Below are 23,533 nucleotides of genomic sequence, written 5' to 3' on the forward strand. Positions count from 1 at the left end.
GAGATCATGCCCTGAGCCAAAGTCAGGTGCTCAACCAACTGAGCTACCCAGGTGCTCCTCCTTTCTCTGGTTTTTAAAACCAGAGGGCAGAAGCTGAGGGGCTCCGATCCTTCCCACCTGCTTTACTTCTCAGGCTGGGAACCATGTCTCTAGGTTGCTGAGCGGGAGTCCCTTGGCTAACATCCTCCTCTCTCCGAGGTCCGTAAGTTTGGGCACAGGGCAGGAAACCTGGGATAGAGATCGTAAAGCCATCAGATAGGACGCTGTCCAGCGCAGTTTCACCTCAAGGCCTCCACCCTTGTTTTTCCCTCCCCCTGGAATGCTCTTTCCCCAGATTTCCCCATGGCTGGCTCCCAAATGTCACCTCTCCAGAGGGGCTTTCTCTCTGTTGAAATTAGTACCCCCTCCCAGCTTTACCTCTGCTCAATCTCATCATCACCCGCTTTATCTTCATAGTATTTACCACTCTATGAAATGATACTGTCTTCCCCTCTAGAGTGTCAGCCCTCTGCCCTCCTCGGTTCCAGAATTCTCCCTGGCCGGCACGGTCTCTCTTAGCAAAACGCTTGCACCGTGCCTTCCTCGCTCGCTCTGGGCTGCGAAGCTAGAACGCAGACGCCTCCGGCAGTGCTGACGCCCTGAGCACCCCCTGCAGGCCAAAGGGCGTCACTGCTCCAGCCAGGCACAAACACCACGACCCCGCACGGGGGACCCGTGTCCGCTTTATTCCGAGGGCGGGAGCAAGGAGCTGCCCCACCGAAGGGGGCGTGGTCAGAGCCTGGTGCTTTCGGCTTGGTGGGCGGGGCCTAAGGGAGTGGCCAGTAAGGAGGGCTTGCAGTTCAGGGTACGTGGTGGGGTGGGCGTGTTCCAGGCCTGGGGGCGTGGCCCACCGGGCGCCCGCAGGTGGGCGGGGCCTCGCTGGGTCCACCCGCGGCCTACATGCCCGGCACTATCCCGTTGTTTTCTAAGTCGGTAAGGTTGCCCCGCAGGTTCTGCTCCTCTTCGAAAGCCTTGAACAGTGAGTTGAAGTTGCCGGCTCCAAAACCCTGGAGCGGGAGAGAGAAGGTGAGCTGCGGGCCCAGAAAGCCAGCCATGCTACCCTGCATGCTCCCGAGGGCTGTCGGAGACAGGTGGTACCTGGTGGTTGTGGCGCTGGATGACTTCCAGGAAGAGCGTGGGACGATCCTGCACGGGCTTGGTGAAGATCTGCAAGAGGTAGCCTTTCTCATCGTAGTCTACCAGGATTTTCAGCTCCTAGGTAGGAGACAGGGGGCAGGGTTAGGGGGGCGGCTGGCTCACCCGTCTAACGTGGCACGTGGGGTCTTTAAAAAGTCCCTAAGGGGATGCCTGGGTGGCTCAGTGGGATAAGCGTCTGACTTGATTTCTGCTCAGGGCATGACCTCATGGTTTGTAGGATCGAGCCCGCCTCCGGGCCTGAGCTGATAGCACAGAGCCTGCTTGGGATTCTCTCTCTCCCTGTCTCCCTCCTCCTCCCCACCTCTCTCTCTGTCCCTCTCTTTCTCTCAAAGTAAATAAACATTTAAAAAATAAAAACCAAAAAAAGAAAGTCCATAAGAGCTCCTGCACCTGAAAGCCAAGAAAAGACCCCATTCTCCCGCTGTTCCAGACACTTCCAAATAGATCTCTAAATTGTCCTGTTACCACCCACCGGCCTCAGTCCCTATGCCAGCCACCATCAAGGCTGTCCTGGACCACTCCAGTCACCTCACCTCTACACAGGTCCCCATGTTTCCCTCTTGCCTTCCTGCAATCCATCCTCCCCACAGACATCCAAGGGATCTTTCAAAAATCAGATGGTGTCAGGGCGCCTGGGTGGCTCAGTCGGCTAGGCAACCAACTTCAGCTCAGGTCATAATCTTCACAATTTATGGGTTCCCAGCCCTGCGTCTGGCTCTGTGCTGACAGTGTGGAGCCTGAAGCTTGCTGTGTCTCCCTCTCTCTCTGGCCCTCCCCTGCTCATGCTGTGTGTGTCTCTCCCTCCCAAAAATAAATAGGGGCGCCTGGGTGGCGCAGTCGGTTAAGCGTCCGACTTCGGCTCAGGTCACGATCTCGCGGTCCGCGGGTTCGAGCCCCGCGTCGGGCTCTGGGCTGATGGCTCGGAGCCTGGAGCCTGCTTCCGATTCTGTGTCTCCCTCTCTCTCTGCCCCTCCCCTGTTCATGCTGTGTCTCTCTCTGTCTGAAAAATGAATAAACGTTAAAAAAAATTAAAAAAAAATAAATAAACATAAAAAATAATTTAAAAAATTGGATGGTGTCATTCCCCTGTTTAAAATCCTCCAGTGGAAATCAGAACTCTCATATGTTGCTTGGTGGGAATGTAAAATAGTGCAGCCTTTATGGAAAACTGCAGATTCCTCAGAAGGTTAAACATAGGGTTACCGTATAACCCAGCAATTTCAGTCCTAGGTATAAACCCAAGAGAATGAAAAACATGTCCACACAAAAATTCGTATGAGAATGATTACAGCAGCATTACTTACAATGGCCCCAAAGTGGAAACATGCCCATGTCCATCAACTGATGAACAGATAAGAAAAATGTGATATATCCATATAATGGACTACGATTCAGCCACGAAAAGGCAGAAGCACTGACACCTGCTACCACACAGATGAACCCTGAAAACATAACGCTGAGTGAAAGAAGCCAGACACAAAAGATCACATATTGTACGATGCCATTTATATGACATGTCCAGAAGAGGCAAATCCAGTGAGACAGAAGATGGGTGAGTGCTTGCCTAGGGCTGCAGGGAGGAAGGTGATGAGGGGTGTGAGGTTTCTTTTTAGGGTGATGAAAAACGCCCTGAAATTGATTTTGATGATAGCTACACAACATAGTGGGTAGTTAAAAAACCACTGAATTGTATACTTTTAAAGAGTGCCTTATATGTTATGTGACCTATATATGGATAAGGCTGTTAAAAACAAACCAAACAAACAAACAAACACAAAAACAAACAAACAAACAAACAAAACCCCCAAACCCTCCATTGGTTTCTGGCCATAGAAGAGCAAGATCCAAACTCCTAAAGAATCTACAAGAGGAATCAGCCCCAGCCTACCTCTATGACCTAGGCCAGTCCTCAAACACTTCCTTTCATCCATTCTTGCCTTATTTCCATTCCTCAGACACTTGGAACTTGCTCCTGACTCACGACCTCTGTGCTTGCTCTTCCCCTAGCCCTTCACACAGCCATCTCCTGCTTATTGTTTCGAGTTCACTGAAATGTCACCTCCTCAGAGAGGCCCTCCTAGATCACCTCTGGCGCAGTAGCCCCAGATCATTCTCTGTCGTAGCCTGTTTTAACTTTCTACACAGCACCAACTCTCTCTCTGATGGTCTTTGTGTTATTACTTGTTTGTTATCTGTCTCCCCGCTAGACTGCAAGTCCCATGGTGGCAGGGACCCAGTCTGGTTTTCCTCTTGTGTCCCAGTGCCTGATGCAGGGTAGAGGCTTAGACAATATTTGTGAGGCAAGATGAAACTCAGGGCTCATTCTCCCCATCTCAAACTCAAGGATCCTTAACTCGCCTCACCTCCAGGACATCAATGTTCTCCTTCACTCGGATCTTGGCAGACTTGAGCTTCTCCTGCAGTTGTTTGTAGTATGTTGATGGAACACCCAAGAACTCCATGCCTCTCTCTCTCAAGTGGCGAATCTGTCTCAGAGTAGGGTCAAGGTCAGTCTCCTCTCTCCATGCTCAACACCCCTAGCCAGGAGGAGGCAGAGTCCCTATCCTAGCTTCCCCTACCTGCCAGGATGCATCCCTGTGACCTCATGCCCCTCCTCTTCTGGACCTTGTGGGCCCCATTAGAACCACAGCAATCGCAGGGCACCTGGGTGACTCAGTCGGTTGAGAGCCCGACTTCAGCCCATGTCGTGATCTCACGGTTTGTGGGTTCGAGCCCCGCGTTGGGCTCTGTGCTGACAGCTCAGAGCTGGAACCTGCTTCGGATTCTGTGTCTCCCTCTCTCTCTGCCCCTCCCCTGCTCACCCTCTGTTTCTCTCTCTCTCTCAAAAATAAATAAACATTAAAAAAACTTGTTAAAAAAGAACAGCAATCACTAACATTTATGGAATTCTCATTATGTATCTATCTCAAGCACTTTCCGTGTGTTGCCTCATTATGTCCACGCAGTAAGTTTTTGAGGTATCCGAACAATTATCCCTATTTCATAGCTGGGGACACTGAGGCATTGAGAGATTAAATATCTATTCTCAACGTAGTAGTCAGAGTGATTTTATTAAAAAATACAAGTTAGGAGGTGCCTGGGTGGCTTAGTTGGTTGAGCATCCGACTTCGGCTCAGGTCATGATCTCACAGGTGATGAGTTTGAGCCCCGTGTCAGGCTCTGTGCTGACAGCTCAGCGCCTGGAGCCTGCTTCGGATTCTGTGTCTCCCTCTCTCTCTGACCTTCCCCTGCTCACACTCTGTCTCTCTCTCTCAAAAATAAAATAAAATAAAATAAAATAAAATAAAATAAAATAAAATAAAATAGTAAAATAAACTTTAAAAAAATTAAAAAATACAAGTTAGGGGTGCCTAGGTGGCTGTCGGTTAAGCTTCCAACTCTTGATTTCATCTCAGGTCATGCTCTCACGGTTCATGAGATCAAGCCCCACATCGGGGCTTGGGATTCCCTGCTTGGGATTCTCTCTCTGTCTCTGTCCCTTTTCTGCTCATGCTCTCTCTCTCTCTCTCTCTCTCTCAAAATAAATAAATAAATAACTTTTAAAAATAAAAAAAATAAATTAAAAATACAGGTGAAATCATGTCACTTCTCTGCTTACCTCACAGTGATGTCCTCAGAGTCAAGTTCAAAGCCCTCACCATCTGCCCTCAATTCCACCTTCTGACCTCATCTCCTACCTCCTCTCCCTTGCCCATTCTGTTCTAGCCGCACTGATCTCCTGGCTGTGCCTTCAACCTTCCTCTGCCCTGCTTGTCCCTTCTGCTTGGGGCACGTTTCCCAGGTGTCCACAGGCTTCCCTTCTTACAAGCCTACGTTCTCAGATGCCTCCTTCTCAATGTGGCCTTTCACGACCGTCCTATTAAATATGCACTGTCACCATCTAATATATGTATTTTACTTGTTGCCTCCATAAGGGCAGAGACTATTGTTTTGTTGACTGAGGTATCCTAAGTACCTAAAAGGGTGCTTGGCATATAATAGGTGCCCAGTACACATCTATTGGATGGGTGAATGAATGAACAAATGAACAAAGTTGCCAGGGTCATACAGTGAATTCCCGGTTAGGCCAGGATGGAATGGGGCCGTTCAGGCTCCTGTCCACTCTGATGTACTGCCACGTAGGGAATAGGTAGGACCCAGTCTCCCCAAGGGCTGGTTCCACAGACTCAGCACATTTAATTTGGCTCAAAGGACCTAATCCACCTTGTAGCCTAATATCTTCATTTTCAAGGTGAGGCAACTGAAGCCCAGAGAGGGGGTTGAATCCCCCAGGGACACACAGCAAGTCACTTGCAGAACTAAGACTAGAATCCAGGCTTCCTCTTACTCTGGCACCTGCTACTTTTAAAGCCAGCAGAGAAACTGTTCTGCAGAGAACCTGAACTCTCTGGGGTGGGAATGTGCCTGCACGTGAGTGGCAGCAATCAGTCAGGGAGCCGGGCCAGCCATCTGGGCCGGTGAAGACGCCCTAGGATTGCTACTACCCGCCCCCCATGCTCTCCTCCATTTTGCAGAGATTGGCTCTGGAGCTGAATTAGGACCAGGAATGAGCTTCTAACCGCTGTGATGATGTCTTGGGTCTTGAGAGCAATGTGCTGGACCCCAGGGCCCCCATTATAGTCCACATATTCCTGTGGGAGGAAACAAGGAAAACACTGTCATTGGCCCCTGTCACCCACACCCCAGCCCCTGCAAGAGCCTTGAAACCTCTTTCCTGCTTTCTTTTCCCCCAACCAGGCCCCCGGGGTCCAGGGAAGGCCCCACCTGGATCTGGGACTTCTTCTTGCCCGGTGCTGGCTCATTAATGGGCATCTTGATGGACTCCTCATAATTGGCCACCACGATTGAGCGCAGAGAGCTGTATTCTGTGTGCACCTGTGTGTCGTCCACAGACCAGAAACGATGGAACTGCAGATTCTTCAGGTACCTGCGGGGTGGCATAAGGACCCAGTGGCTCTGAGCGCCAGCCGGGGACTGGCTCCCTGTCTCTATTTCCACCTTCCAGAATACCCCCCGCCCCGCCCCGAGCAGGCTCCAAAAAGGAACCACCGTTCACTTACATCATATACATCATAGACCTGTACCTTTATTATGACAATTTTCTTTCGGATGCAAGTGAAGTGTCTTGTAACAACACCCGTGTAGTATGGCAAAGGTCCAACAGATAGAGGTGCTTTGAGAAGGGCACTTGCTCCTAATTTGCACAAGGGCACTGTTTGGGGAGTGACAGACTGCCTCCAGGTCTCCCAGGACTGTGACCCCCTCTGTGCCGAGGTTCCCCAAGGTTCGTCAGGTTCCATCACTTTGAACCTCAAAGCCCCTGGACTCCACGGTGATGGCTTTACAGGGAGAAGATGCCTCGGTGACATAAGGCTAGGCTCCCGCGCCCTTGTGGCCCCATTTCCCACGTTAGTGTCTTGAGGCAAGAACCGGGGGGCGGGCCTGACTCCTTTGCGCGGAGGGGTTGGGCCGGGACTCACCAGTCTGAGGCAGACTCCATCTCCTGATCAGGCTGGTTTCCCACAATGTGGTCGATAATCTCCAGACTGCAGCTGGGCCTGGGGGAAGGAAGCCGTTAGGCGGTGAGGATGGGGCTATTTCCTCAGTCTCCCCGTTCCCGCTGTAATAGCTCGCTGTGACATAGGACTACCAGAGGCAGCCGTTCGTGTCAGCTCACACACTCTTAACCTTTTTTTTTTTTTTTTTTTGGGACAGAGACAGAGCATGAACGGGGGAGGGGCAGAGAGAGAGGGAGACACAGAATCGAAAACAGGCTCCAGGCTCTGAGCCGTCAGCCCAGAGCCTGACGCGGGGCTCGAACTCACGGACCGCGAGATCGTGACCTGGCTGAAGTCGGACGCTTAACCGACTGCGCCACCCAGGCGCCCCTCAGCTCACACACTCTTACTAGCCCCATTTGACAAACGGGGAACTGAGGCAGAGGGAAACGAAGTAACTGCTGAGGTTAAATGGCTATAAAATGACAGAGCCAGGGTTTGAACCCAGGCAGTTACGTCCAGAGCCTATGTTCTTAGCCTCTGTGCTACCCCTTCAAGCCACCCTTGGGGACCCTCGGGAGTTCCCCGGCAGGCTCCCAGATGCTCTGTCTCCTCAGAGAAGCCCCGTCTGCATGGAGGATCAGGGAAGTGCTTTCCACCACCCCCCCTTCTCTGCTCCCCTCTCCCGGGCCTGAGGCGTACGCACAGCTTGGAAAGTAGGGGGTCCACGAATGCTGGGGCCTCGAATCCAGGCAAGAACCGGCCGGTATAGTTCATCTTTTCCACCAGGGTGTGTGTCGTGTCCCCGTACTATGGGTGGAAAACAGCCCAGCTTGGCCCCTGAGCCCTCATCCCCACTGAGGCTGGGCCACATGTCACGATGCCAACACAGCTCCTGCCCGGGTCTGACCCCAGCTCAAGATGGTCACCTCCCCCTTTCTGAAACGAACTGCCACCTGCCATGTGTTCGGGACTTTAACGGTCTGCCTGCCGCACCCCCCCCCCACCTCCCCGCCCCCTGGGCCCAGGATCTGTGAGGGCAAGGCCGAGGTTTGGCTCATCATGGTATCCTCAGCACCTAGGGCAGTGCCTGGCAAGTAGTAGGGGCTCAAGAAAAATGTGTTGGCTAAGTGAGAATGATGAGGGCATTGGATCAAATTGTACCCAAGGGTTCTTTCAGTCATCTTAACGATCTTTAAGCTGCATTTAACCTTGAGGTGATGGGACCTGTGATTGTCTCTGTACGACAGTAACACAGCCTTGGAAATCTTTGCTGAGTGTCTGCGACATGCCAGGCACTGTTGTTCGAAATGCTGTGCACACATGAGCTCATCTGAGCCTCGCAATGACCCTGGCCGGGGTTATAGTTGAAGACACTGGAGGCACAGAAGAGTTAAGTAGCCTGTCGCGCGTCACACACGCGGTCCAGCTGCAGGCCCTGCAGCCCGACTCACAGAGAGGTGGCGTGCTTTGTCCAAAGTCACACAGCTGGAAGAGGGCGGGGCTTCCCCAGACCCCACTCACCCCCTTCTGCAGAGCCCCTGCCTTTCGTTTACATCCCATTGTCATCACTGCCATCCCCCTCCCTACCCCACAGGGGAGGAAGGGAAGCTGGTGGGGGGGGGGGGGGCCGGTTGCTCCCATGAGCCGGTGCACCCTGGCAGACCGGTGCCCGGAGGCGGGGGGGGGGGGGGGCACGCGAGGATGGTGTGAGGAATCCTGGCATCTCAGGGGAGCGGACAGCAGGAGGGGTAGGGGCACCGAAGTTAACTCACCGTCTGCAGCACAGCCAATTTCACCTTCCCGAATTTATCTTGCTCTATCCAGGGCTCCCGCACGATTTTGGCGCCCCGTTCCCGGGCTTTCTGCAGAGGAGATGGGTCAGGGAGGCGGTTAAGTGCTGGACCCTCCCGGAGCCCTTGCCGGCTCCCCCTCGGTCCAGCCTCTGCGGGACTTCCCCACCTCGTCCTGCCACGGGCTCCTCCGGTTTTTCCAGCCCCGGGCGGGAACTACAGCCAGCTTCAGCTACCGCCCCTGACACCCATGCCTTGTGCCCGTCTGGCAAATAGGGAAACTGAGACCCGGGCCCAGGGTCGGGGCTACGAGAGACAAACCAGGTGGGGGTGGGAGCGTGTCCCATCTGCACTACCCCACTCTGTGGCCCTTCCCCCTCTCCAGTCCTCAGCTTCCCCATCTGTAAAACAGGTGGTTGGATAGGAAGAATCCGACGGGCATTTATCCAGCACCTGTGTCAGACCCTTGCCAGGCACCCTTACGTGCATGACTCCTGCATTCATTTAGCAAAACCTGACTGCATAGCTGTGCTTCTCACACGTCAGGCATCAGTGAAGCTAGTAACCTCTTCCACCCTCAAAGCAACATTACAGGAAAGGTACTGTGATTGTCTCCATTTTATGGTTGAGGAAACAGAGGCGCAGAGAAGTTAAGTCACTTGCCCAAAGTCTCACAGATAATAAGATTCAGACCCGGGCAGTCTGGCTCTGGAGTCTATGCTCTGAACCTCCAAGCTGCTTCTCAGATAAGGTGTTTGGTTCAGAGTCGCGCGCGAGAAGTCGTAATTATGATCTCATTTCCTCGGGGTAGACCTCAGTGAGGTAGGTGCTCTGAGTGTCCCCGTTTTACAGATGTGGAAACCGAGGCTCGGAGAGACGACATGCAGCTGGCAAGGTGGAGCTCAGGTGTGCGTCACAGCGGTGTCTGGGGTTGTCACCCCAACGCGGCAGGTCCTCCGGCCCTGACCTACAGGGGACCCTGTGACAGACCGAGGGCAGCCCAGAAGCCGTCTCACCTGCACGATGTAGTCACAGTCTTCCACCTCAAATGCGATGTCCTTCACTCCATCGCCGTGTTTTACCAGGTGGTCGCCCATCTCTGTGGCCGGTAGGGGAGGTCGTGGCGCTAGAGCCATGGCCCCCTCCCCCCTCCCCTCTACTGTCAGTCCCGGGGTTCCATCTCCTTCTAGGCTGGGGAACCCTCCCTGAACTGGACCCACTCCTTTGTTCCTTACCCTTCCCGCACAATAGCTTGTCTTCACCCCCTGGTACCCTGAGCCCCCGGGGCCTCCTTACCTTTGTTCCAGGGGTTGAGGGCGGAGGAGAAGACAAACACGATCTAAGAACACAGAGGAGAAAGGAGGGGTAGCTGGTGGCTCAGGAGAGCACCTGGCGATGTATTCCCATCCCCTCCTCCCTGCCCACCTGGGAGACACCCCAGGACCACATCACCCCTCCCAGCCGGGCAGGATTCCTTAACCCTGGGTTCCAGCTCCGTCTCTGCCTTAGCTTCTCCCTGAGATGAGCTCTTGGCTCTGGCCCCCCCAGGGGAGGGAATCCCCAGGGGTCCCGGGGACCAGGGCACTGCTCGGACTTTCAGTTCTGATGTCTGAGGCCTCTGCCAACTTATCAGGAACATCTGTGAGGCCAGCGTTGGGCCAGGCCAAGGAGATGACACTAACGTCCGTGTTGCAAGTTGTACAAAGGTGCCCGTGGAGGGGAGAGTGGGGGCTCTCAGCCCATGTTCCCTTAGCTCCACCAGACGTCCCGGGAGAGAACCGGGTCGGCCTGGGGAAAGGGCCTCCTGGTCTACTTCACCCAGAGGCACCAGAGCCCTAAGGAGACTCAGAGACCAGCAAGAGCAGAGAAGGCAAGTGGGAGCCTCCTGGGTGAGTGGGGTCCTGGGGTGGCGACTCACCTTGCCTTGCTTGATCACGTGGCTGACCACCTCCCGGGAACCCGTCTCCAGGCCCTTGTAGGCCAGGGGTTCAAAGCCCATCTTGTTACAGTAGAATGACGCAGCCTAAATCACAGAGTTGCAACCGGGTTCCTGAGGGCCAGCCTGGGGGGCCCCCAGCTGAGAGCCTCCAGTCCCCCTAAGACTGTCTGCCCTGTGGCCCCAGGCACAGAGTCCGTCCTGCGAAGAAAGGCCACTGCCTGGCCCATTCTGATGTCAGATAAGTTTCCTGCTGGGGTCTGAGGCCCTGATTGTGTAATTAGGATCCAAAGAGTGTCTGTCTTTCCTGGGATGGTCCCAACACTGGCCCTGATCCTCCCCACCCAGGGGCCAATCACAGGCCCTACTGGAGGCCCGCCCTTGTCCAGGAGGCTCTCTTGCCTGCCCTCTGCCCTCTCCAGTTCCCCGCCCCAGCTTTTACCTGCTTGGCATTGCCAACCCAGAAGGTCACGGAGTGGAAATGGAGGAATCGGCCCCTCGCCGGCTGCAGAAGGAGAGAAGGGGAGAGGCTAAGTCTCTGGAGGTGGGTCTAGAAAAGCGCGGATGGAGAGGTGTCGCCTAATCACTTTCCTTGTGCCGGCCTTCATTCCAGAACCGAGAAACCAAACACCCTGCGGCCTTGCCAAGCCTCAAGAGACGTTTCTCACGTAGAGACTGGTAGAGATTGAGCTCCTGGGGGTTAGGATCAGAAAGCCCCCACAGGAGCCCTGCCCAGGTCTCCCAGAGGGGAGCTGCCGTTTGCTACAGCCACACGGGTTTAAAGTTAAACCTTAGAAAGAACTTCCAGGGCTGGCTGGGTGGCTCAGTCAGAAAAGCATATGACTCTTGATCTCAGGGTCATAAGTTTGAGCCCCATGTCGGGGGAGAGATTATATTAAAAAAAAAAAATCTAGAAAGAACTTCTAGACAGGATTAATAGATTGGTAGAAATTTAAGAAGAAGAGGTAAAATTTTTCTTAGCAGGGCCAGGCTGAGTCCTGCTAAGTCTTTGGGGGACGGGGACGGGCAGAGATGAACCTGAGCAAGCATCTTGGACGTCACACACCCACCGAAGTTCCCTTCCTGCTCTTTGCTGACATCCCAGTCTCCCGGGGCCCTGACCCCACATCTCCCCTCCTGCTTACCTTCTCTCCTCTGTTGCTGTAAGTCGTCTGAGGAGAAAGAAAAGGACAGTAAGACTCGGAGGCTCAGATACAAGGCACGTGTCTGGAAGTCTCACCGCAGATGTCACCAGGGGGAGGCTGCCATGGCCGCCGGCAGGCACTTACCATGATTAATCGAGGTCAAACTTCCTGCTCTAAGACTGAGACAAGAGGCCAGTGGAGTGCTGTTCACAAGTATTTAACTCCGAACAGGTCCCGCCCCTGGGCTCCTGGCCTTCCTAGGGGTGGGCGGGAGCTGATCCCAGTGCTGGAAGCACCTAGGCCTGGGAGCCTCTGATCTAGCCGCAGCCCCATTGGGCAGGGTGATGCTGTCGGGCCCAGAGAAGGGGTGTGACCCCCGAGGCCAATAGCCAGCAGCGCAGGGCCACGGCAAAGAGCCAAGGGCACACTCCAGTACCCCAGGCTGGGACTGTTTTCTCTGTCCATCAGAATAGAAAGCTCAGAAGTCAAGGCCAGATGGAGTGCAGTGGTCGCTCCAGAATTCTTGCTTAGGGAGAATTTGAGGGGGGATAGGGGCTGGTCTTGAAGCCCTGAGTGCATAGCGAGTGCGTGGTTTATAATTAGGTAAAAGGGCCATACCCCGTGGTGGTTAGAGGCATGGGTATGGGGTTTGGATCCTGGCCCTGCTACAAACTATGTAACTGGGGAAAGTCATGGAACCCCTCTGAGCCTCAGTCTCCCCGTGTGTAAAATGGAAGCCATAATAGTGTGGTTGGGATTAAGTGAGATAAAGCATAAGTTTCTGGAATAGCGCCTGGCGCGCGGAAAGGTCACTCCTTAATGCTGGTCATGATTACTCATGTTCCTTCAGGGCTCTCGGCAACTGATGGAGAATAGGGGGCCTTGGCGTTGCCACAGCCTGAGTACTGGGAGAGAGGTTATGGTCCTGCCCGCTGCCCCAGGTTCGCAATATCTGCAGACTGGTGGGGTGGAGCTAATGGCTCTCGGAGGAGGAATGCCAGGACCCTCCTAAGCAGCCCCGCGCCCGGGTCCTCGGGTCTCAGGCCTCACTTTCCTGAAAGATGGAATGGTGGCTGCTGGCCAGCCGTGGCATTCACCTGAGGGTCCCAGGACAGCCTGCCGCCTCTCGTTGCACCCCAGTCCCCAGAACCTCTGTTGCTGAGCCATCCTTCCCTTTTCTCGGGGAACTTACTTTTCAACTATCCCCATTGCCTGGAAACCTTTTCTAGTCTCTCATGCTTACGGTGTTGGCTCATGACTGTGTTATGACCCCCTACCCTCTTGCATTTGGGCTCCCCAATTGTCCTGCATCAAGCCTTTTTCGCCCCTCTTTCTTTTGTTTTGTTTTCTTTTTTTAAGTTTATTTTTGACAGAGAGAGCGAGAGAGACAGAGACAGAGCACGCGTGGGGGAGAGGCAGAGAGAGAGAGAGGGAGACACAGAATCCGAAACAGGCTCCAGGCTCTGAGCCGTCAGCACAGAGCCCGATGTGGGGCTCGAACTCACGGCCCGCGAGATCGTGACTTGAGCCGAAGTCCGACGCTCAACCGACTGAGCCACCCAGGAGCCCCCCTCTTTTTCTTTTCAGTATGTAAAAACAAATCAGCGTGAGTGGTAATGCCTTTAAGGATCATCTGATCCAACATTAGCATATTTCAGGTGAGACAAACTAACAGTAAGAAAGTGCTGGAGGCTACTCTCCTCTTTCCTTCTTCCCTCCCATGCCTTTCTCTCCTCACCGGGGAGCAGAGAGTGGCTTGTGCCAGGGAGGAACCCCCCTTCCGCCTTCCTCAGCAAACCCTATCAGCTCCCCCCTCCCAAAGGGCTGTTCTCAAGTTGCCACCTTCTCCAGGAAGCCCTCTAAGAACTCACCAGACCCAGGTCTGAGGTTTAGCTAAGCCCTGCCACGGGTCAGCCTTAGCCAGCAGCCCTGAGGTGGGGTCCAGGACAATTAGAGAACTTTTCCAAGTCATGCAGTTAGCAAGGGGCACGGTACAGCTGGAATATGAAATGGGTTATTCTGACGCCACAGCCTACACTTTTTTCTTTTAATTAAAAAAAATGTTTTAATGTTTATTTATTTTTGAGAGAGAGACAGACAGACAACATGAGTGGGGGAGGAGCAGAGAGAGAGGGAGACACAGAATCTGAAGCGGGCTCTGGGCTCCGAGCTGTCAACATAGAGCCTGATGCAGGGCTTGAACCCACAAACTGCCAAATCGTGACCTGAGCTGAAGTCAGACGCTTAACCGACTGAGCCACCCAGGGGCCCCTCACAGCCTGCACTTTTAATTCCTGCATTGCCTTCTATACAAATAGGAGATGTTGGTATTCCCACTAGAAGGATGGGGAAACTGAAGGCCAGAGAAGGAACATGTGTCTGCAAGGTCTCAGAGCTGGTAGGAATAGGGATCTAGGGTGCCTGGGTGGCTCAGTCGGTTAAGCGTCCGACTTCTGCTCAGGACATGATCTCGCGGTTTGTGAGTTCAAGACCCGCATGGGGTTCCCTACTGTCAACACGGAGCCTGCTATGGATCCTCTGTCCCCTTCTCTCTCTGCCCCGCCCCCCTATTGTGCTCTCTCTCACTCTCTTCAAAAATAAAATAAACACTTAAAAAATTAAAAAAAAAAAAAAAAAAAGAATAGAGATCCAAACCCCGGCCTATTTGCTTCTGGGACTGGATCTCATTCCACCAGTCCAGACATCATTTCCCAACTTCTCTCTTCTGTTTTCTGGGCAAGTCTGGAGACTGGCGAGGTGATCCTACCTCCTTGTTCTGCCCCTCCTGGGGGTGCCTTGCCAGCCTGCTCCCAGTGTCTACCTCAGCCCTCTGGGTCTAGGTTTCTAATTGAGAAAAATGGTGTGGAGGGAGCCCAGAGTGGAGCTCACAGGCCAGAAGTTTCCACCAAGGGAGAAGGGCCTCAGTGCAGCCCTCTCGGCCCCCCAGCCGAGGCGGAACATCCTGTCCCCGTGTGCGGAGTGGCCAACTGGAACCTCTACTCCTGGAGCTTGGCCTGACTGGTGTCCTAGGCACAAGTCAATGTTTACCAGATCAAGGGAGCAGATTATCAGCAGCAGAGGGCTGGAGGCAGATGTCTGGCTCAGCTGGCCAGGGCTGGTGGCTTTGTCCTACCCTCTGGACTTTGCTTCCAGAAACACTGTGGATCTCAGTCACACTCTGGATATACTACTAGGTGCCTCTTTCAGCTGCACGCAGGGGCTGGGGAGGGAGAGCCCACAGGGCTCAGTCTCTGTAGCCCCCACGTTCCCTCCCAGACTCTCCTTCGCAGGCTGGGCCCAGTTGGATAACGCATCAGCAGTGGCTGGGTTATGGCTGTCTCTGCTCTTTGTTTCTGAGTTGTCTCCTTCTGCCCAATATGAGCTGGGAGCTGGGTTCTAGAAGCCTCGCTCATGGAGTCTTCTCTCCGGAGGGACTATGAAGGCTCATCTTCCACTATGCCCTGGTGTGCAGAAAAGAGTAAACCCAGCAGGCTTGAGGAGAGAGGCCGGCTTTCACGGTTGAGCCTTGGTTGGCACTGAGAAACTTGAAATTCAGGAAGGTCCCCACCATCCCCAGAAATGATCAGAGTAGTTCCTTGTGTGTAAACTGTTTGCATAAGCCATGTGCTTTACAGCAAACACCTGCTTTCTTTCTGGGAGTCTGGGATTTTGGTTTGTGCTATGGAGCGGGGCGCCCGTATGACCGGCCCCCAGTAAAAACCCTGGTGTCCGAGGCTCAGGCAAGTTTCCTTTGTAGACAACATTTCACAAACCCCTTGCTGGAGGAAAGCAGTGTATCCCATGGGACACCCCCACCCCGCCCCGGGAGAGGACCCTTGGCAGCTTGTACCTGGTTTCCTCTGGACTCCAACTACGTGCCTTGTCCCTGGGCTGGTTTGGCCCTGTGTCCTTTGGCTGTAATACATCTGAGGCATGGGTATGGCCATAGGCTGGGGCCTGTATTCTTCCTAGCACGTTAACAAACCTGGTGGTGGCCTTGGGAACCCCCCAACCCGTGCTGGCGGCCATAGGACGTGCTCGATGGATCCTGACTCAAGTGGAATGCGGTACAAGCATTGTCTGGGGAAAGGAAGGGTGAAGGAAAAGGGACATCCTTGCTAAGATATGAGCATGAGATTCCTAGCTGTATAAGCACTGGCTGTCTTCTTCCTTTGTGACCGTGACCCAGGCGGCCTTGGCCCTGAGCTCTTTTCTGAAGCCCTTGCTGAGTGCTCGGTACCTGCCCAGGGGCCCTGGGGTGGCCTGCATGGCCTCCCGGAATGGTCAGCCATCCTTTGGTGCGTGGGTGGCTCTGCAGTTACCCGTGGTTTTTGCAAGAGCTGTTTGAGCCACAGCCGAATCTGCTGTAAGAAGTACAGATTACCTCTGGGATCTGACAGTGATAGAAGGAGCCCAGGAGAGTTGAGGAGCTGGATCCCTTGGCCTCTTTTGGGTGCGCTGGCTAAAATGAGAGGGGGAAATCTCAGGGGGCGATGTCTTTGGTTTTTGTTCCCTCCTCAAGGCAGGAGGAGAAAGAGCCCAAACATTTCCAATGGTGGCCTTTGGCTGGACCAAAAATGTTGGAAGTTTATATTATTCTCTCGTCCAAGCGGGAAGAAAAAAGTTAAATCAGTTCTCAGAGCTGGAGCAAAGCTTCAGGCAAATCACGGGGGAAGGAAAAGAGGGGGGGCTCCAGCTGGTGCTGCTGCCACAACCCCCCCATAAATACTGAATTTACTGCTAGGGGTTTAAGTAAATTTGCAATGAAAATAAAGGAGAAGGAACTTTTAAAATGCCTTTGTATTTTACAGCTATTGCATCTGGATGTATGGTTAAAATTGATGTAAACTGTTATATGCCTGTAATTTCATAAGTGCCAGAAGGATCATCCCAATTAGAGAGAGTTGCAAAAAAATAAAAAAATAAAAGTCACTGGGATGCAACTTTCTTGTATTTTGCCACGTGGGTGGCCTGGAATTTGAAATCTTATGAGTATTGAAAACAGAACAATCATCTGTAACTGATGATTCTTACTATGATTTTCGCCCTTTGGAAATTCTAAGGAAAAAAAAGAGAGCGAGAACTGAAAAAGAGAAGCAATCTCTAAATGGAGATACACTGTTGAGGTTTATAAAAAGCAGTTTCAGGGGCACCTGAGTGGCTCAGGTGATTGAATGCCTGACTTCAGCTCAGGTCATGATATCATGGTTTGTGAGTTCGAGCCCTGCATCAGGCTCTGTGCAGACAGCTCAGAGCCTGGAGCCTGCTTCGGATTCTGTGTCTCCCTCTCTCTCTGTCCCTCCCTCATTTGCAATCTGTCTCTCTCTCTCTTTAAATAAACATTTAAAAAAATTTTTTAAAAAGCAGTTTGAGGTTGCTAATGAGTTCTTGTGAAATTGCCTGTCTGACCGTTAGAGGCTGATGATACTCCAGATGACGTGTATACTTTTGAGGTCACCCACCTGGGCTCTAAGACCAACATGACAGAAAGAGGTAGGAAAACTGTCTGGCTTGGCTGCAGCAAAAGAAAACCCAGTGCCGTTTCCCCCTCAGCTTTATTGAAGTGTAACTGGCAAATAAAAATTCCCTAGAAAAAATTGCCCATAATTAAGGTCTACAATGTGGTTTCTTGCTATGCAATGTACGAAATACGAAATACGCGTACATTGTGAAATGTTTACCACGATGAAGCTAATGAACTTATCCATCAGATTACGTAGTTACCTTTTTTATTTTTTTGCCACTGACTTTTGGAATCCTGAATTCACAGAGCCTGGTTTGCCTGGCTCCCACTCTGGGCTGACACCTGCTGTTGTCTGCTGCGAGCCATTTCAGCCCCATCACGAGCTGTGTGGAATGAAAATCAGGTGAAATCACTCCACTCGATGAGCTGGCCAGATTTGGGACACCCCTCTGCGGAGCGGCCGCTGTGAAAACATTACGGGTGCTGCCGGACCGTCTGGTTGTGCAGATGTCCACGATGAAGGGTTTGCTTTCTGATGGCACAAGTTAAAACTCAGCTGCTGATCGGCTATTTCTGGTGCAGACTCGTTGCCTTCCTAACTGTGATTCCTGCCCAAAGCAGCAGGTTGGGCGAGGGCATGTCACAAGGACCGTGACCCTCCCACCCACTCCTGGCAGATGGGAGACATCTCATGGCTATGGATTGTTGCATTTGACTTTTCCACTAGTTGTAGTTTCCACCAATGAACTGACTGATAGTCTGATTCTCTGGTTTTCAGAGAGAGAGAGAGAAGAAGGAAGAAAGAAGAGAGAGAGAGAGAGAGGATCCAAAGTAGGCTCTGTGCTACCAGCATAGAGCCCAACGCGGGGTTTGAACTCACAGACCATGAGGTCATGATCTAAGCTGAAGTCGGACCCTTAACCAACTGAGCCACCCAGGCACCCCAAGAATTAAAGTTTTAATTACTGAATGGGACATAGTGACTTTTTAACAACAGAGAAAAACAAAATCCCAGTACCTGGGAGGCTCAGGGGATAAGAGGAGAGAGCATCACTGATCTTGGCTTTTCAGAACTGTTCTGGCTTGGAACTGATGGCCTCAAGTAGTCCCTCTTAAGCTAATAACTTAAGGGAATTATTTGGACCGCAGCCAGAACCCTAGGATAGGAGGTCCCATCTGGGGAGTCCTGATACCTTGACTTTCAGACAAATATACGCCCTCCTAGGGGGGCCCTGACACTGTAAACTCTGTTTCAGGTGGGGGGGGGGTGGGCAGGTTTGGCCTCTGGGACTGTACTTCTTCTGTGAGTCCCCTGGACGTCATGATATTCATTGCCTGTGCCCCGGAAGGTGTACAAAGCAGCTTCAACTTACTGGCCACAGTTGTGCTGTGCTGAATCCTTGCGCCTCTGCTCAGGTAAAGAAAGGCTCGTACAGAAATGTTAAGAAGCCATTCCCTTGTCTAAGATAAACCTTTGTGATTCGTGGGTTTCATTTCCCCTGGGTCCAAGATCTCTGTATGGCATAACCAAGTTCAGTGATGTATGCTGGTCTCACCCAGCTGCGTGGGGTCCTACTGATCATGTTTTGTTCTCAAGATGCCTTGGCCCAAGACAAAGGGCATGTGCAGAAAAGAGTTAACCTAGCAGTTCTAGAAAGGCGTGCTTATAAGGTTGGCCCTTGGCTGGCATCTGAAAATGTGGATTTGGGGAGGGTTCCAGTTTCTTTGAATGGGTGCACCAGGGTTTGCTAGCATTTCTCATTAACCTCTATAATCCACTTATTGACAAATCAAAGTGGGAGTCTTGGTTACAAGACAGAACATAGGGATGCTTGGGTGGCTTAGTCAGTTAAGCAGCCGACTTCGGCTCAGGTCATGATCTTGGGGTTCGTGAGTTCGAGCCCTGCGTCGGGCTCTGTGCGGACAGCTCAGAGCCTGAAGCCTGCTTCGGATTCTGTGTCTCCCTCTTTTTCTGCCTCTCCCCCACTTGTGCTTTCTCTCTGTCTCTGTCTCTCTCTGTCTCTGTCTCTCTCTCTCTCAAAAATAAGCACTTTTAAAAAATTTAGAGCACTGCCAAACTCTTTTCCACGGTGGCTGAGCCGTTTGCATTCTCACCAGAAATGCAGGAGGGTTCCAATTCCTCCCCAGCCTCGCTAACAGTTGCTGGCCATCCGTTTTGATTCTAGAGATTTCATCTTTCCTTGAAGTGATGCTTCATTGTGGTTTTGATTTGCATTTCCCTAATGACTAGTAATGTTGATTTTTATGTGCTTATTGCCAATTTGCATATCCTCTTTGGAGAAATCTCTACGCATATCCTTTGCCTATTTTTATTTTTTAAAGTTTATTTAGAGAGAGAGAGTGTGTGTGTGTGCAGGCGTGTGGGCGAGTGGGGGAAGGGCAGAGAGAGGGAGAGAATCCCTAGCAGGCTCCGTGTTGTCAGCTCAGAGCCCCAAGCAGGGCTCGATCTCATGAACCTAGAGATCATGACCTGAGCTGAAATCAAGAATCAGACACTTAACCGACTGAGCTACCAGTGCCCCTCTTCGCCTATTTTTAAATTATATTACTTGCCTTTTAATTATTGAATTGTAAGAGTTCCTCCTATATCCTAGAATCGAGTCCCTCATCAGATATATGATTTGCAATAATTGTTCCCATCCTGTGGGTTCTTTTCACTTTCTTGGTGGTGTCATTTGCAACACAAAAGTTGTAATTTTGATGAAGCCCAATTTATCTACTTTTTATTAGTCATCTGTGTATTTTGTGTGTATCGAAGAAGAGACACTGACTTGTTTCTTTCTTTTTTTTTTTTTTTAAGATTTTATTTTTCAGGCTCTGTGCTGACAGCAGAGAGCCCGACACGGGGCTCGAACTCGCGAACTGTGAGATCATGACCTGAACTGAAGTCTGATGCTTAACTGCTTGAGATACCCAGGCACCCTGAGACTGAGTTTTTAAGTTAAGAAAAGATCTTTAGCTGAGGGAATGGGATCTGTCTCCAAGTTGTCACCTTGGAAGGCAGAGCACCTTAAAATAATAATAACAAAAACTCCGATTTTCTGGTCACTGATTTATGTGCCAGGCACCGTGCTAAGCACATTATATACTGTGCTCTTTACTCATTAAATCCCCAGATAACCCTCAGAGGTAAGTGCTATCAACATCCCCATTACAGATTAGAAAACAGAGGCTCAGAGAGGTGTCTGAGCACAGCGAAAAAGCGACAGAACTGAGAAATGAACCAGGCCTGACTCTCTCCAAAGCCTACAAGCTAGCCACTTCCAGCCATGCTGTCATTACTCAGATATTTTGGGAAATGCTTTGGGAATGACCTCTGAGCCCATTTTCAAGCAGCAGGAAAAACAAACAAACAAACAAAAATCCAGTCTCCTGGTTGTACTCATTAAGACCTGGAGAAGTTCCTCTTCATTTGGCCTCTGGCAGAGTGGGAAGGGCAGGCGTGGCAGGAGGCCAGGGTGGGCCCAGGAGGGAGCTAGGAGACCTGTGGGCATGCGCAGGGGCTCCGTTGGCGGGCTGGAGAGGCAGAGGTGGGTGCCCCGTCACTGAGCAACCTTCGGTAAGTCACTTCTCTCTGAACCTCAGTTTCCGTGGCGTCCCGATGGAGTGGGGGCTGGCATGGTGGTGAAAGAATTCACCCAAGTCAGAACAAAGGAGATAGAGACTTATTGAATACACTGCAAGAGAGCAGCGGGCAGGACAGCAAAGGAGAGACTGTCTGCCACCAGGCGGTATTGTGGGGCCACAGTTACAGGGTGGGAGGAGGAGATATGGGAACATATGGGAACTTTTTTTTTTTTTTTGGTAACTGTGTAAATGGCCCGTTGGTTAGTTAAGGCCTGTGGCTATTTTAAGAAGAGTTGCCTAATGAGCCTACTTCATTGGGGGGGGGTGGCTGTGGGCTAATTTACCTTAATTTACCTCACTCAGGTTTCCACTGCTCAAGCCTGTTGCCTAGAAGTGGCCCTGATCATCCCCCCACCCCGACAGGTCAGCAATGACAAATCCTTGGCATTTGAGTGGAAGTCTCGTCTTCAACGGCTTCTTCCCGCTGAACGAGGGGTGTAGAGATGTCCCTACGTATGGATCAACATTGGTCGGTTGGGAATTTATATGTTGGGATTATGAAAGGCAGAGGTGGCTGTATCCAAGGCAGATAGCACGTGTGAATTTTCCCGAGTGGAAAGGATCATCTGTCAGCTCAAACATGTGGCCGTGAAGGAATCTCGGCACCGGGCGGAGAGAGATCTGGAAAATAAGATGATGATTATTAGGATGAAAAAGAAAAGCCCTAATTAAACGACTTTTGACCCAAATCCTCCTCCAGTCCAGGAGTTTAACCAATCATGAATGGAGTGGGAGGGAGACTTTAACATGCCAATTTGGGTAGTATTCATCTCAGTAATTTTTGTGGTTATCTGGAGTATATATATAACACTCTGGGTTTTTTTTTTTAAGTTTGCTTATTATTATTTTGAGAGAGCGAGAGCACAGTGGGGGGGAGGAACAGAGAGAGAGAGAGAGAGAGAGAGAGAGAGAGAGAGAATCCCAAGTAGGCTCCATGCTGTCAGTGCAGAGCCTGATGTAGGACTCGAACTCACAAACCATGAGATCATGCATGACTTGAGCCAAAATCAAGAGTCAGATGCTTAACAGACTGGGCCACCCAGTAGCCCTGTAACATTCTATTTTAATAAACCGTAGGTTCCTTCTTGAGCTGCAGTTGGGATATCAGGGGCCGTTGAGTTTTTGAGGGCTCCCTTTAAATTTGTGGGTGACTGCATGCTGGGCTTGATTAAAGGTGGCGGCTACCTGCTTGGGTAAAGCCTCTGCTTGCAATTTTACATCAATGATGCAGCTCCTGGGACAAATACCATTAAGAGATAAAACCATCAGGAAGCCCTCTTTGTTTGGTATCGAGCCTTAACAATATCCTAATTATGAGAAATTGCTGGCAAATGGGGGAAGACTCCTCTGGGGGATAAGGCTGTCCCAAGGGCATCCTCTATGCAGTCAGAAGGAAAGTGGGGCCATCTATGATCTCCACAAGTCCAGAGTTGACCCTGTGGAGGAGGGTAGGTTCTGGCTTTTAGGAATGACTGTGTCATCCCAGCCACACAGAATTGGTCAAGGTGATAGTTGAGTTATACAATTGTTGAGTCCATCCTGTTTTCCAGCTGTTCAAATAATCATATGCCCATGGGGTCCGCTTATTATCCCCACAGAGTAACAAGCACAGAGATTGTCTACATATGAGCCATTGTGGCAATTTCTCTGGTTTCCAAGTTGTCTAGCTAAGCAAACAACAAACATTCAAAGACAATCAACTAGAATTTAACATCCATGAAGGTGTGTTATTGAAACATAATTTTTCTCTAAACTCACCTTCCAGAGATAGTCAAATCAAGACTAACTCATTCTTTTTTAATGTTTCTTTGTTTATATTTATTTTGAGAGAGAGGGAGAGAGCGTGAGCAGTGGCAGGGCAGAGGCAGAGAGAGGAGGGCAATAATTCCAAGCAGGCTCCGAGCTATCAGCACAGAGCCCGATGCGGGGGCTCCGACTCACGAACTGTGAGATCATGACCTGAGCCAAATCAAGAGTCAGATGCCCAGCCACCGGAGCCACCCAGGTGCCTCCTAGATTGAACTTTTAATAGCCTCTTGAGGCCAGAAGCCAATCCAAATACCTGCCATTAGACATGCCTGCAATACCTGTAGATGCGGGTGAATTTCTCTTCTCGGGATCCCCAAAATATCCTGAGGTTTCTGCACCTGCCAGGAAGTGATGTTCTTTACTCACCAGGTAAGGCTGCTGGAAACTCTGTAAGCAAGGTATCAGGCCAACATTTCCAAGGAGCTTGATTGGCTCCATAAAGTCAACCTTAGTTCCTTAGAGCTGTCTGGTCCCATCTGAGTCTATGCACGTCTCTGTCAAATAGGACGTTCCAGTCAAAGCCTTGGTAAAATAATGAAAGTTTCTAATGGGTCCTGTTACAAGGAGAACAGATTCTCGGGGTGCCTGGGTGGCTCATTTTGTTGGGTGTCCAACTCTTGATTTCGGCTTAGGGCATGGTCTCATGGTTCATGGGTTCGAGCCACGAGTCGGGCTCTGTGCTGACTGTGGAGCTGGCTTGGGATTCTCTCTCCTCTCTCTCTACCCCTCCCCGCCTCAAAATAAATATATAAACTTAAAAAAAAAAAACAAGGACAGATTCTTGTTGAACTTATGCAAATAATTGTAATTGCCAAGGAAGAAAGAATACTCACTGAGATTTTCTGAATTTTAGAGGGTTCAGGTAGGGAGAAAAGTTATATGTTTCAATTTGCTCATAAAAGAATACTTTATCATATTTCTGTAAGTCATGGATATCTTAAGAGAAAGTTTCCTTAATCTGAAAAAGCAAACATTAGAGAACCAGCAATGTTTCAAACCAGAGTCATAAAACTACAGTCATC

The 23,533-nt window shown here is 51.2% G+C and overlaps 1 protein-coding gene and 1 long non-coding RNA gene across 2 annotated transcripts; one reads left to right on the forward strand and one right to left on the reverse strand.

Moving 5' to 3' along the window:
* Nucleotides 1-822: 822 nt before the first annotated feature.
* On the reverse strand, nucleotides 823-11,809 carry HPD (4-hydroxyphenylpyruvate dioxygenase). The gene is made up of 14 exons (XM_049619393.1): nucleotides 11,735-11,809; nucleotides 11,591-11,617; nucleotides 10,888-10,950; nucleotides 10,428-10,532; nucleotides 9,806-9,848; nucleotides 9,526-9,608; nucleotides 8,492-8,581; nucleotides 7,423-7,526; nucleotides 6,699-6,776; nucleotides 5,983-6,145; nucleotides 5,778-5,849; nucleotides 3,561-3,683; nucleotides 1,138-1,254; nucleotides 823-1,046 (listed from the first exon to the last, which is right to left on the reverse strand). The coding sequence occupies exons 1-14, from the start codon at nucleotides 11,735-11,737 to the stop codon at nucleotides 936-938; spliced, it is 1,182 nt and encodes a 393-aa protein (XP_049475350.1). The 5' UTR covers nucleotides 11,738-11,809; the 3' UTR covers nucleotides 823-935.
* A 6,245-nt stretch (nucleotides 11,810-18,054) lies between these two features.
* LOC125914213 (uncharacterized) lies at nucleotides 18,055-21,210 on the forward strand. Its single transcript, XR_007455248.1, has 3 exons — nucleotides 18,055-18,470; nucleotides 19,876-20,806; nucleotides 21,066-21,210. It is a non-coding gene; the product is annotated as an uncharacterized LOC125914213 (long non-coding RNA).
* Nucleotides 21,211-23,533: the final 2,323 nt, after the last annotated feature.

This window comes from Panthera uncia, assembly GCF_023721935.1.
Source record: "Panthera uncia isolate 11264 chromosome D3 unlocalized genomic scaffold, Puncia_PCG_1.0 HiC_scaffold_8, whole genome shotgun sequence".
NCBI lineage: Eukaryota > Metazoa > Chordata > Mammalia > Carnivora > Felidae > Panthera > Panthera uncia.